We start from the raw sequence: 14515 nt of genomic DNA on the forward strand, positions 1-14515 counted from the left end.
TATTCAAGTAATCCATGCAATCCTAAGTATAATTAGACCGTGGATGTAAGTTTGCTCGCTGAACTGAAAGGTTCATTTCCAGATGTTTCGTTACGTTACTAGGTAAGATCTTCAGTGGACCTCATGCAAAGCAATGCTGAAAATTCCTGCTTTCTATTTATATGTTTGGATTTCTTTGGATTGGTGATGTCATTTCCTGTGGTGAAGTCACTTCCTGTTCCTTTTCTCAGGGGATGGTAGATGGGGTCTAACTCAATGTGTTTGTTGTTGGACTTCTGGTTGAAATGCCATGCTTCTAGGAATTCTCGTGCGTGTTTTTGTTTGGCTCGTCCTAGGATAGATGTATTGTCCTAGTCGAAGTGGTGGCCTTCTTCATCCGTATGAGAAGATACTTCTGAGAGAGGGTCATGTCTTTTTGTGGCTAGTTGATGTTCATGTATCCTGGTGGCTAGTTTTCTGCCTGTTTGTCCAATGTAGTGTTTGTTACAGTCCTTGCGCGGTATTTTGTATATGACGTTAGTTTTGCTCATTGTCTGTATAGGGTCTTTCAAGTTCATTAGCTGCTGTTTTAGTGTGTTGATGGGTTTGTGGGCTACCATGATGTCAAGGGGTCTGAGTAGTCTGGCAGTCATTTCTGAGATGTCTTTGATGTAGGGGAGAGTGGCTAGGGTTTCTGGATGTGTTTTGTCTGCTTGTTTGGGTTTGTTGCTGAGAAATCGGTGGACTGTGTTCATTGGGTACTCATTCTTTTTGAATACACTGTATAGGTGATTTTCCTGTGCTTTGCGTAGTTCCTCTGTGCTGCAGTGTGTGTTGGCTCATTGAAATAATGTCCTGATGCAGCTTCATTTGTGGGTGTTGGGATGATTGCTTATGTAGTTCAATATTTGGTCAGTATGTTTTGTTTTTCTGTAGACGCTGGTTTGATGTTTCCCATTGGCTGTTCGCTGTACTGTGACATCTAGGAATGGCAGTTTGTTGTTGTTTTCCTCCTCTTTAGTGAATTTTATGCCAGTAAGGGTATTTTAAATGGTCTTGAAGGTTTTCTCTAACTTGTTTCATTCAGTGATGACAAAGATGTCATCCACGTAGCGGACCCAAAGTTTGGGTTGGATGGTTGGCAGAGCTGTTTGCTCAAGTATCTGCATTACTGCCTCTGCTGAGAACCCTGATATTGGAGATCCCATGGGTGTTCCATTGGTTTGTCTGTAAGTTCTGTTGTTGAAGGTGAAGTGGGTGGTAAGGTGTAGGTCCACTAGCTTGATGATATTCTCCTTGTTGATGAAGTTAGTGGTGGTTGGTGTATGTGTCTTTGGGTCTTCTGATAGTGTAGTCAGTGTTTCCTTGGCCAGGCTAATGTTGATTGAAGTAAACAGGGCTGTTACACCAAAGGAGACCATTATTTCATCCTCTTCTATCTTACTGTCTGTGATGGTCTTCAGGAATTCTTGGGTGGAGTGGATGGAGTGGCGTGAGCCTTCTACAAAGTGTTTTAGTCTTTGGTGTAGCTCCTCGGCCAATCTGTAAGTTGGTGTTCCAGGTAGCGAGACTATGGGTCTGAGGGGGGCTCCTGGTTTGTGAATTTTGCGTACTGAAGATGTTGCCTAGTAAGGTAACAAAACGTCTAGAAACGAACCTTTCAGCTCAGCGAGCAAACCTACATCCAAAACCTCAGCCAGAGCTACAAATCTTCTCAAAACTCACTATAATTAGACCGTATTAATCGTAGATCTGATTAATGCAGATAATTTTAAGTTTGTAATTGATTTTTTTTTCAAGGTTTTGTTTATCAGAAACGAGCTGTCCACAAGAAGATCATTTTCCACCAAATCTCTGCGTGAAAGTAAATGGGAAAACCTGTAACTTGCCAGTAAGTATAAAGTAATTGGTCTGCGAGATTTTATTTGACTCAGTCTTCTTGGAACTTTTTAAGTAACTTTTAAATTTTATTCTAGGGTTACCTACCACCAACCAAAAATGGTGTTGAACCAAAGCGACCTAGCCGGCCAATCAATATTACCTCACTAGTCAGATTGTCCACGACAGTGCCGAACACTATTGTGGTTTCGTGGTCAGCAGAAATCGGAAGAGTAAGCTTTTCTTCATCTTTTCAAAGTAATTAATTGTAACAGCACAACACATTATGGCTGGGTTTTTTAAAAATCATTCTGTGTAGGGTTTCAGGAGCTCGGAAACCCCCACCTTACCTCAGTCCCAACCCTCGGATTCAGCACTGCCCTCTTCTTCCCGACCTCTCCGACCTATCACCCTCACCCTCACCCTGACCTCCTTCCACCTATCGTATTCCCAGCGTCCCTCCCCCAAATTCCCTCCCCCCTACCTTTTATCTCAGCCCGCTTGTCACACTAGCCTCATTCCTGAAGAAGGGCTTATGCCCGAAACGTCGATTCTCTTGCTCCTCGGATGCTGCCTGGCCTGCTGAGTTTTTCCAGCACCATATTTTTCATCAGATGAAATTGAGGTCAGGGTGTTCGTGAAGTTGATGAATTGTTCAACCTCCTCGGATGGTATAGATTCGGTAATGATGTAGCGGAGGAAAAGGTGGGGAGTGGTGCTGGTGTAGAGACTGTTCCACGTACCCAACAAAGAGGCAGACATAGCTGGGGCCCATGCAGGTGCCCATGGCTACCGCAATGGTCTGGAGAAATTAGGAGGATTTGAATGAGAAATTGTTGAGGATGAGGACCAGTTCAGCCAATCAAATGATTGTGTCACTGGAAGGGTACTGGTTAGGTCAGCGGGAGAGGAAGAAACTGAGGGCTTGGAGGCCTTTGCCATGGTGGATAGATGGGTGCAGGGCTTGGAGGTCCATGGTGAAGGTGAGGCGTTGGAGTCTGGGGAAGCGAAAGTCACAGAGGAAGTGGAGGGCTTTGGTGTCGTCCTGAATGTATGTGCGGCGATCCACCAAAGGGGACAGGACGGTGTCAAGGTATGCAGAGATAAGTTTGGTGGACAAGAGCAAGCTGAGACGATTGGTCGACCCAGGCAGTCAGGTTTGTGAATTTTGGGTAGAAGGTAGAACCGGGCAGTGCAGGGTTCCCAGACGATGAGAGAGAGAGAAATGGAAGGGGGGTGGAGCTTGAGGGAGGTAGCAGGGAATGCGATAGGTAGATGAAGGGCAGGGGAGTGATGGTGATAGGTCAGAGAGGAGAGTGGAGTGGATATGTGGGAATGGAGGTGACCCCTTGGGGCCCCGCACACGCATGCACACCCCCCCGATCCCTGATGAAGAGCACATGCTCAAAACATCGACTGTCCTGCTCCTCGGATGCTGCCTCACCTGCAGTGCTTTTCCAGCACCACATATTTTGACTGATCTCCAGCATCTGCAGTCCTCACTTTCTCCTAGAGTGAATTGTTGCTTGTTTCTCATTGTTGTGGCAGCAATTTTAGAGGTTAGTGAAAGGTATTTCAAAAGAAATGTTCATTGTTTTGTGTTTGACTTTTGTTCTTAATTGTACCAGCAGTGGTGGATACTGTTTCAATACTTTTGTCTAGATTTCAGGGCACCAAGTATCCCCCATGAAAAGAACTGTGATGACGTAACCCAAACTGCAGCAAAAACATATGAGCTAACACCAGCAATAAGCAAAAGCATAAGGGGAGGCAGCTGCACGTTGTAGCTCCTTATTAGCTCCTCTTATAATAATACAGCACAGAATGGGTGTAATCCATGCAAAAATGTAGGGTTCAATTACAAGTATGTGCCAAAAATGCTGTTTTCAGCTAGAATAGCAGCAGTTGCCCTGGGGCCAGGGAAGGAAATATTCTATTTTGGTTACCATTCCTTGCTCCTATATGGGTGAGGGGGCATGTGAATCAGAATTGTTTGCCAACACGCAGCAGCTAGGCAGTCACATGCTTAATTGAGGCACCACAAAAAGGCATGCTTCTTAAAAACCTGTGTCATAGGAGGGAGAGGAAGGTATCTTGAGTAAAGAGGTAATTATTAACTTGCTGAAATCAATATGCATAAGCATCTGCAAAAATGTGTGTAAAGTGACAGTTACATGAAAGCCTAAAGATGAAGCTTTAAATTTTTTGTAATCTGTATCTTCAACCTGTTCTTAATTTGTGACTTTTGGAAGGGCGAAATGGAGATCAAGTATGGTCCTAAGTAAGGACTAGCTAGATTTAGCTGCTGTACGCTGTCCTCTGACAGCCATGTATCAAATGACTGCAACCCCGCAAGATGGTATCCCACATTTTATTATAATTGGAGGAAATTATGTAGTGTGAAGAGAGTACAGATGTGGATGAATTGAGAAAAGAAATTGCCATGTGAATAATGCTTTTCTTCATAAAGGTAAGCAGATAGAATGCTGGAGGGACTCAGCAGTTCTGGCAGCATCTGTGAAGGAAGAGAGCAAGAGAGACGAGAGTTAATGTTTCGAGTCTGATATAACTGTTCTTTACAACTGAAGGATGTTGGGAAATGAATACATATCCCTTGGGTCGATTCATTTCTTGAACTATTTTGCTTGTTTTGGTGAAGCCAATCCTGAAATCTAGTTTATTGATCTTTCTATAAGGGAGAGTTATGTTGGAAACCCCTTTTACCTTGAAATGGAAACTATTTCTTGCATTTCAGTTTCAAACTGAACTTGGTTGGGGAGAACTTCAATGATAATGGGCAGGACACTACTTGGCACTAAAACCCATTGCTGCTATGTTTCATCTTTTGGTCACTGTGTAAGAATACAAGTCTGATCTAAGATTGCAACTTGGCACCGTCTGTTATTCACAAATAATAATGTTGTTGACAGATTTGGTAGTAAAAGTTTATGCCATTTCCACTTTGAAATTGTGACATGGAATGTGGAACACTTCTGATTACTAATTTAACTTGTATGATAATTTAGTGCAGCAAAGTGGAGTCAAGAAAGATCAAAAGTTATCTTTGACCATCTCTGCTGTATGTTTGAGTAGATATTTTACTGCAGCTGTTAGTACTGATGGGTTAGACTGCAGCGTTTTGCTGGTTGTCATATAAACATTCCAAAGATGTGCAGGTCAGGTCAATTGGCCATGCTGAATTGCCCATGGTGTTAGGTGCATTAGTCAGAGGGAAATAGGTCTGGATGGGTTACTCTTTGGAGGGTCAGTGTGGACTTGTTGGGCTGAAGGGCCTGTTTCCACATTGTAGGGAATCTAATCGTTGTCCTTAGAAAGAGGTGATGTAATTTGAGATTTTAGAATTTGGCTTCTGCTTTTTGTTTTGGGATTAAAACAAAATAATTCCCAGATTAATAGATTTAAGTAATGGGTCAATAAACAACACTTCAATTGCTTCATATCTCACTTTTGCATGTTTAGGATTTTTGGAAAAGTAGCATCTCTTTTACTAAATGTGGCTAGAACATTATTTTGTTAACCACTTCAACCAATAGACCTATGTTTTGTATAAGACCCCAAGGTGAGATATGTGTTCAAGAAAGAAGTATATTTCTGTTCAAATTGGTTCCTATAATTTGGTGTAAATACTTAAGGTATCATACAGATTGCAAACCCATAGATAATTAATTACCTGGGCCAAGGTCTGGATATCCTCTTTGTCACATCTGCTGTTCCTGCATCTAACTACAATAGAACACAAAAGACTCTTGTGGTGTGTGTTGAGACTCCAGCCCTGGGTCAGAAGATCTGTGTTCAAATCTCATGCCCCAAAGATGTGTCATAATATGTCCAGTTTATAAGATATCAGAACAGAATTAGGCCATTTGGCCCATTGAGTCTGCTCTGCCATTTGATCATGGCTGATATGCTCCTCACCCCCATTTTCTTACCTTCTCCCCATAACCCTTCAACCCGTTACCAATTAAAAATCTACCTAGCTACTCCTTAAATTTACTCACTGTCGGAGCATCCACCGCTAGGTTGATTAAAAATATTTAGCCTATTTAGAAATGAGTGGCATCTGGTCAGACTCAGCAGAGTGGCTATAGAACTTAGTGGACTCAGTTCAAAAGAGTTTAAAGGCTGTTGTGGCACCATTGCAAAACATATTACTTTAAAAATAATGCACTGTCGGAAATACTCAGCAAGTCAGGCAACATCGATGGAGAGAGGAACATTTAACATTTGTTGTTTCATTAAAAACTGCTTTTGCTTGAATTTCATCTGCAGTATTTAGCTTTTGTATTTTTCTTTGGATAGTTCAAAAGTTTTTCTGATGAGCATTTATGAATATTTGAAAGGGGTTCCCCACACAGGAAGTTTTGGAAGGTGTCATATTTGATATCACGGGTGTGCATGTGTGTGTACCACATGGACTGCAGCCATTCAAGAAGCCTGCTTACCACCACCACCTCAAGGGCAATTAGAATGTGCAACAACTGCTGGTCTAGCCACATCCTGTGAAATAACTGCTGCAGGTCAACAAGGTTCAACAAATATAAATCAGTAATGGACTGCATATTAATTTGAAATGGCCATGGATTTTCTATTCATTAAGTTTCATAAGTTTTAGTACAAAAGGAGGATCTAAAAATAATTATTCAATGTAGGAAACTCCTTCACAATGCGCTCTCTGAGATTTTATTTCCAGCTTGCGCTCTCTTGAGGATCCTGACTGAATTTGGATTCCATGGGTTAGGATTTGCCAGGGCAGCTATGTCACATGTAGTTGACCATTTTTCTTGTCTGCATCTAACCAGTGCAGATAAACAACTTGAACGGGCAGGTCACTACAATCAATCTCAACCCTCTTCACACTTGCTGTCTGGCAGGAACTGCTAGGTAACAACTTGGCTGAGTTTGCTTCCACCAACAAATGAGGAGCACCACATTGGTACATATAGTGTCTCACTTGCCAGCTAAGAAGAAGTAAGAGTGAAAATTGCAAACTCCTTTCTGTGATGTGGGAAAATGACATTTCCATCATTGGATATACATAATTTAACACATTGGGCGTATTTGCTCTAGAAAGCTGCCTGAAAGATGCATACAATTTTAAAAAAACTAGATGCAGCCCTCAATATGATAATTTAAATTTGACAAGAAGTATATAGTTTAACTGCAGTGTTTGGAGATGTGGTTGAATGTTGATACAGTTAACATCATGATCGACCACTGCATTTTTTTTTCCAGAGTTATTCCATGGCAGTTTATCTTGTAAAACAGCTGTCATCTGCAATGTTACTTCAAAGATTGCGGGCTAAAGGAATAAGGAACCCGGACCATTCCAGAGCGTTAAGTAAGTACAAGTACAAAGTGGGTACTTTGAGTAGGCAAGTTTTTCAATTCATTTGAATGATTAAAAATCCATGACAAAATTCCAACCATTGTTTCCTTTCTGTTCATTATCAGTTGCAACCATTTCATCAAAGAATTTATTCTGAGTCTAGCTAAAAGTTCTGAATTGTAAGAGGATGGGCAGAAGAGAGTATAGCTTTGTGGGTGATTATCTTTCTCATGTGTCACTAAGTTTGCATTGTGAGGTTAGATAGTGAGACCATTTTGACAGTAAGAGTTGGCTGCTATAGCTAAGTTTGATTCAGTTAATATCAGTTTATCTGCACACTCTCTTTCCAATACAGTTGATTGGCAAATGATTGCTGCAGGAACCCAAGGTGGATTTTTCTTCTTTTTCTAAACTGCACTACTGAGACTAGTTATGAAAGCTCTATATTCATTTTAGCAGAATTTGGTAGCTGCCTATTTTGGCACTGATCAATGATCCAAACTGCCTTTCAGCCATTGGCTATACTGCACTTTACCATCGCTTTTACAATATATCACTGAGTGAGATGTTTGGAGAGTATCCTCATAGAAACCACAGTTTACATTTTGTAATGGTAAATTGCTTTAATTAGCATAATTTCCAGGATTGTCAAACATGCAAGTATGAGATGATCATCAACCTTTGGGAGATTCAGTACTGCTTTTTAAATTCAATTTTTAGTTTGTCATTTTCTTGCAAGTTTTTTTGTGTGTTTATTCCTCATGTGGCATGCTTCCATGGGTGCCAGGTTTTGTGCAGTACCTGCCCAAGTGGCTGTTTATTTGTGTAGCACTTAACTTGTGACAGCAACTCTGTCCTCACCCGATGTTAAGAATTGCATTTGCTGAATGACGATGATCAGAGGTTGCCTGATTCCTCCCCCAATCCACCCCCCCCCCCCCCAGCTAAAAGGAGATGTAGATTTCTAATTATAATAAAGTTCAGAATCTAAGACCATTTTGCCTTTACTCTACCTTAACTTAGAAGATTTACCTGGGTATTTTTACCTCTTTCTTGGTCTATGCCATGCTAAAGCATGGAAATCATTGCTTGTGTTTCTAGAATCAGACCAAATTGAAAATGTTGAAACATTTCAATTGACACACAGCTTTGTTTTCTGAAGTGTTTCTGCATTAGCATATACCAGAATGGTATGTGCAATTCAGTGTTTAACTGCCCTTCTGACTGTACAGTGATGTCATGGTACAATCTATCTGAAGTTATTTGAGAACTGGCCAAAGTAATCACTTTGTTTACAGTGCATTTCTGTTTACAGTGCATTTCAGCTATAATTGTAAGTAAAATTCAGAGCATCATCATAGTGGGAGTGTGTTGGTGGGACAGAATAAGCATCTAATCATTGTTCAGCTGTTCAATTTAGAAATCACTCCTGCCCAAAAGCTGTGAAGGTTCCAGCATATAACAGATCAGAAAGAAAATCTCCAATTAATATAGCCAAGGTTTAGCAACTTAGATGCAAGTTCCATATCCTCATGATCACGAAACAGAATCTACACCAGTGTTATCTTTTGATTTAGATAGATCCTGAACCAAGTTAAACAGACTTTCCAGCATCGCAGTTAAGTTTACTTCAAATGTTTTTCTACCTGACCCTTTTTATGCACGAATGGATTCACTAATATGATTGCAATCGTTTTAGTATTTTGTGCTTATAACAAACTCTTCAGAGCTTCTCAACTTGACTGGATGCAATCTTTAAGAAAAAGGACAAAGATCTTTACTGCTGTCTCTTTCACATATTTGACTTCTACAACACCACCTTCCAAAGCATGGTTTTGACTATTCTAGATCCAAGATGTGGTAGAATGCTTGACACCACCCTGTGTCTCTTGTAGTTAGGCTTGTCAGAAGTAGCAATTTCTGAAATCAATGAATGAGGTCCGTTCTTTACTTTTGTCATAAAAGCATAGCATTTGGGGATAAATGGATCAAAGGATGTGAGGGAAAAGCAGAAATGGGCTATTGAGTTGAATGATCAGCCATGATCATAATGAATGGAAGGCAAGCTCAAATGGCTCATTGGCCTATGCCTCCTGTTTTCTGTTATGTGTTTCTCAGGTCTGTTGTTTCTTTTCTGGCCAATTTGAATGCCTCTTCCTTGGATCGAATGAAATCTTTAATTTCCCTTATTTGACACAGTTTGGTCACCTTTCCTGTTTTACTTTTTGCGCCAGACAGGAATGAACAATTGTTGCAGCTCAATCGTGTGCTTTTTGAGTGTTTGCCATTGTCTTTCCACTGTCATCCTTTAAGAAATGTTCCCATCTCACACCTCATACCAGTGTAGTTACCTGTATTTAAATTTAGGACTCCAGTCACAGAATGAGCATTATTTTCCAACAGTTCTATCGTATTATGGTCACTAATCTCCATGGCTCCTTGCATAACTAGATTGCCAGTTATTCCTTTCTCGTTACACAATACCCAGTTGAGGATGGCCTGTTTTCTTGTTGGTTCCTCAACATATTGGTTCAGAGAACTATCTTGTATACACTCCAGGTATTACTCTTCTATAGTATTGTTGCTAATTTGAATTGCCCAATCTATATGCAGAATAATTACATGTTCTTTATTGCATGTATCTCTAATTTCCTGTTCAACACAATTCCCAGCATCACCCCTACTGTTCAGTATGCAATTCCTACCAATGCTTTTTGCATCTTGGCGTTTTCACATTCCTGGTCACCATGCAGCTCTGTAATCCGGACTATGTCATACTTATTTTCATCCTTCGGCCATCAGTCCCAGTCCTGTTCAGCTGTAACCAGCCCAGTTTATTCTGGTTCCACCTTCCACAGAACCTGTTCCTGTGCAACAGCAATTTGAAACCCTCCCCCTTGCACCATCTCTTCAGTCATTTATTTATCTGATATATCTTGCTATTTTTGCTCTGGTTGATACATAGCACTTGTTTCAATCCTAAAATTGTTACCTTTGAGGTCCTACTTTCCAACTGACTTCCAAACTCTCTATCTCCTGCTATTAGGACATCAACCCTTTTTCAAAAAATTTTGTCATTTGGACCAATGTGTATCGTGATTAGTGGCTGTTTATCCTCCCCATCCAGAAGGCCTTGTAACCACTCTGAGCCATCCTTGACCGTAGCACTAGGGAGGCAACATATCATTCTGGAGTCTTGTTTACAGATGCAAAATGCCTGTCTAGTGTCCTTACAATTGAATCCCCTGTAACTGTTGCATTCCTGTACTTTTTACTACACCTCTATGTAGCAGAGCCAACTGTGGTGCGATGAATTTGGCGGTTGCTGCTTCCCCATAAAAGGCAACTTCCCTCAGCAGTATCTAAAGTGGTATAATAATTTTACAAGGAAATAACTGCAAAAGACGTCTGCACTGCTTACCTAGTCCACTTGCTGTGCCAGGTGGTTACCCATTGCCTTCCTGCCTATGGTGTCTGATCTTGTGTTGCGACTGCCTCTCTGTATGTACTTTTCACGATACTCTGCCTCGTGGATGCTCCACAGTGTCCCTTGCTGCTGCACTGAAACCCATGCAGCTGTGCACTGCAGTTGGAGACAGTTTCTGCACAGAAGCTGGCCTCAGGCACTGGAAATGTTCCCGACATCCCGCATCAAGCAGGAAAAGCATACCATGGTTTTGAGCTCTCTTGACATGGCTTACTGTTCTAAATTAAACATTTTGGAAGATGTTTAATATCAGCTATCCTAGGGCCTTTATTCCCTGGTTCTCATTACAAACTATCAATCAAAATAAAAGCAAAGAGCACTTCTGCATTGAGTTCCCACTGCCTCTCAGTTAGGATGTGTTATCGCTAATTCACTTGTGTGTAAAGCTTATTCCAAAAATATACCATGCTGAGAGCATTACCTGGGTATCTGAAATACTCGCCCAGCAATAATGCCACTACATCTTCACCTCCTCCCTGAAGGTGCTGGACCGTAGTTCCACAAATACCTGCGATGAGCTAGTGTTTTGCTAGTAGGAGGAAAAATTTGACATTTGAACCTCAACGAGTATATGTGGATATTCGTTTGTCAGCTGCATTGCAACTGAGCTTGTCTGTTTTCCTCTATTATCCATACATTGCCATTTACTAACCCCAATCTAAAAGCAATTAGGAATGAGAATCGTAAGTTTTTCCTTCTTCTGAATCTTTTCTACACAGACCAGAGCCAATTGTAAAATACCCAAGTGAAATACCCTCACTGAATCAGAAATCTTGAGTAGCAACATTGCAAACCACTCGAGACATTGTACTACGCATGGATCTCCTAATTCCTTTTATCCAATCAATTATGAGTGAACAAGTTCATTGGAAGTGTGATAGTTAGCTTGTAGCAAGGAAATTGTATCTTTTCAACAAATTTCTGATCACTGTTTTAATGACTGTCTCGTGTGCTCTCACACTAAAACTCCCCTCCCCCTGACAAGAATGCTGTTCTATTATCTATACATTAAGATCAGTGTGTTTGCTGCTTGTGGGCCATTCCTGACATGAGACTGGCAGAAACCTAAATGTAAACTTTCTAGCCTTAAGAAATACTCTGAAGTATACTTTAGGTTTCCAGTTTTGGTGCAAGTCATGGGAGAGAGTCTTAATGCAATGCTAAAGTAAGTTAATGTACTCTGCCCAGAATCGAATGAAACCTGCTCATTAAAAGTAGTCAAGAAGTCTCTGTCTCCTACTGCAATTTTTAATTCTTTAATTTATTATAGCAAATAAAAGCTGTGTTAACCCATAATTTGTCTCCCATTTGTTGTTATAAATGGTGATTTTGCTTGATATATATTTTTGGAAAATCAGCACTTTTTAGTTGTCTTTGCTTAGCTGGAAAGCTGTTGCCAAAATTGTCTCCGCACAATAAATGTGAGCGGGGGAGGGTGGTTGGTAATAGTGCTATAGCAACTAGTCGCTAGAATCAACTCCAGCTAATGAAATGTGTTTCTTCCCTTAGGCAGGTTCAGATAAAGAGTGAACTAATGATCTGTCCTCTCCCCTTACCTGCCTCTACCCTCCAGCCCTTCCGATTCCCTCCAGAGGGAAAGATAGGAAAGCTGTACAGTGATATGTTTGACAAAGATTCATCATGCTTTTGGCAGCTAAGTCTGGAATGCCAAGCACTGATGGTGTGAAAACAATAAGACAATGGCTGCTCCTCAGTAGCAGCTCTTTTACTGAGAGCACTTTAATTTCCAATCCTTGTATGTTTTGAAAGTGTAGTTGACTTTGTACAAGGTAAGATCTCTAAACGACTGGAAAAAGAAAAGAGAGGGTTTGGGGGAGAAACAAGAGCTTCTTGCTGTACTAAAGTAATATGTAGAAGTGAAGCAAAATGCTTGGTTAGCAAGAGAATGCCTGTCACTTAGGTTCCTTGTAGCCAGAAGCTTCCCATTCCCCCTCATACCCACAGAGTACCCCCTGTGTAGCTAGATCAAATCTAGTGGTTTTGTGGTGTCTTGACCTCAACACTGTGAAAAATCTACTCTAGTTTCTGACGTTAAGGTAAGAATTAAGACCGAGGAGCAGAAGTAGGCCATTCAGCCCATTGAGTCTGGTCCCATTCAATCAGATTTTGGCTGATCTGATAACCCACAACCCTACTTCCCAGCATTTTTCCCCATGGTCCTTGAATCCCTTATTGATTTTAAAAACCTGTTTATCTCAGCCTTGAATATACTTAACAACCCAGCCTCACCAGCACTTTTTTGGTGAAGAATTTCACAGATATGTTACCCTCTAAGAGAAGAAATTTCTCCTCACCCCTGTCTTAAATGGGTGGACCCTATTTTCTGAGATTATGCCCTCTGATCCTAAACTCTTCTACAAGGGAAATAATTTCTCTGCATCTACCCTGTCAAGTTCCCATGACCCTTTTACTGTTTTTATAAAGCTATCTCTCATTCTTGTGGTCTCCATTGAATACAGACCAAATGTACTAACCATCTTCTGATAAGATAGTTCCTTCGTATCCAGTATCAGCCTAGTCAACATTCTCTGAACTACCCCCAATGCTAGTATACATTTCCATAGATAAGAGGCCTTAAGCTGTTCATAGTATTCTAGCTGTGGTCTGACCAGTTGCTTACATAGATTTAGCAAAATCTCTTTAATTTTAATTTGTGTTCCCTTTGAAATTAAGACTAACATTCATTCCATTCCTTCTCCCAAACCAGCTGAATGTCTTAGTTAACTTTTTGCGATTCATGCACAAGGACTCCCAAATTCTTCTCTGCTGTAGCTGTCTGCAGTTTCTCTCTAGTTAAATAATATTCAGCTCCTGTACCCTTCTCAACTGTTATGGCTTTTGATCTCATTTATTCCTATCATAACCTCATGTTTTCTCACATTTTATTTCCATCTGCCATGCTTTAGAGTCATAGAGTCAGAGATGTACAGCACGGAAACAGACCGTTCGGTCCAACTCGTCCATGCCGACCAGATATCCCAACCCAATCTAGCCCCACCTGCCAGCACCTGGCCCATGTCCCTCCAAACCCCTCCTATTCATATACCCAGACCACTCGCTTGTCTATGTCCCTCTGCAGGTTCCTGTTTTATCCTCACCACTTGTCTGCCCACTTAATTTTGTCATCTGAAAACTTGGCAACAGTACATTAACAGTGTGAGCATAATGATGAAAATTAGACTGTAGTGAAACAAACCAACAGTCACTGATGTATCTGTCAACAAGCAAACCTCATTTGCAATAGCAGGATGCATAGTTTTGATCTTGTTCCCTTCTATTCAGATAAACCTTCCCTTTAAACTATTAGACACTACAGCGAAAGATTAAACTGTATGGATCAGAAAGGTTCAGTTTGATTCCTGATCTCTGCTGTAAGTGTTGTTATATGGGATGCCACAATTAGGTTCCATTTTGCAGGGGAAGGAAAGGAAACTGAACTAGTAGCCATACTTTTGTTTTACTCATTTTCAGCATGTGGACGATTCCTCAAAGGCCAGCATTTATTGCCCATAACCCGACTAAGCGTAAGAATGTTGGGTTTCCTTCCCAGCAGATATTGGAGAACCAGATGGATTTTTATATCAACCTATTTCATCTTGGCTTCTATCCTGGATTTGTTTATTTATTTAACTGAATTTAAACTCCCCCAGCTGCTTCAGAGGGATATGAACTTGCACTTCACAGCATAACTATTATGTTACTGTTCCCCATTACAGTTATTGGTCAGTATCACATGCAAGAAAGTGCATGTGTGGACACTTGATGAGCGCAATATGGAATTCAGAGTGTATGTTCCCAACACA

At 40.9% G+C, this 14515-nt stretch overlaps 1 protein-coding gene across 1 annotated transcript in view; it reads left to right on the forward strand.

Moving 5' to 3' along the window:
- Window positions 1-1774: 1774 nt before the first annotated feature.
- The window catches only part of pias1b (protein inhibitor of activated STAT, 1b), a gene marked incomplete at its 5' end in the record, with an annotated part of 40960 nt that continues 28219 nt past the window's right edge, over window positions 1775-14515 (forward strand). The window contains 3 exons of the mRNA XM_043677054.1: window positions 1775-1870; window positions 1956-2090; window positions 7111-7216. Of these exons, the coding sequence (XP_043532989.1) occupies window positions 1775-1870; window positions 1956-2090; window positions 7111-7216 (337 nt within the window). The remainder of the gene's footprint in view (window positions 1871-1955; window positions 2091-7110; window positions 7217-14515) is intronic.

Source organism: Chiloscyllium plagiosum, chromosome 36 (assembly GCF_004010195.1).
Source record: "Chiloscyllium plagiosum isolate BGI_BamShark_2017 chromosome 36, ASM401019v2, whole genome shotgun sequence".
Classification (NCBI taxonomy): Eukaryota; Metazoa; Chordata; class Chondrichthyes; order Orectolobiformes; family Hemiscylliidae; genus Chiloscyllium; species Chiloscyllium plagiosum.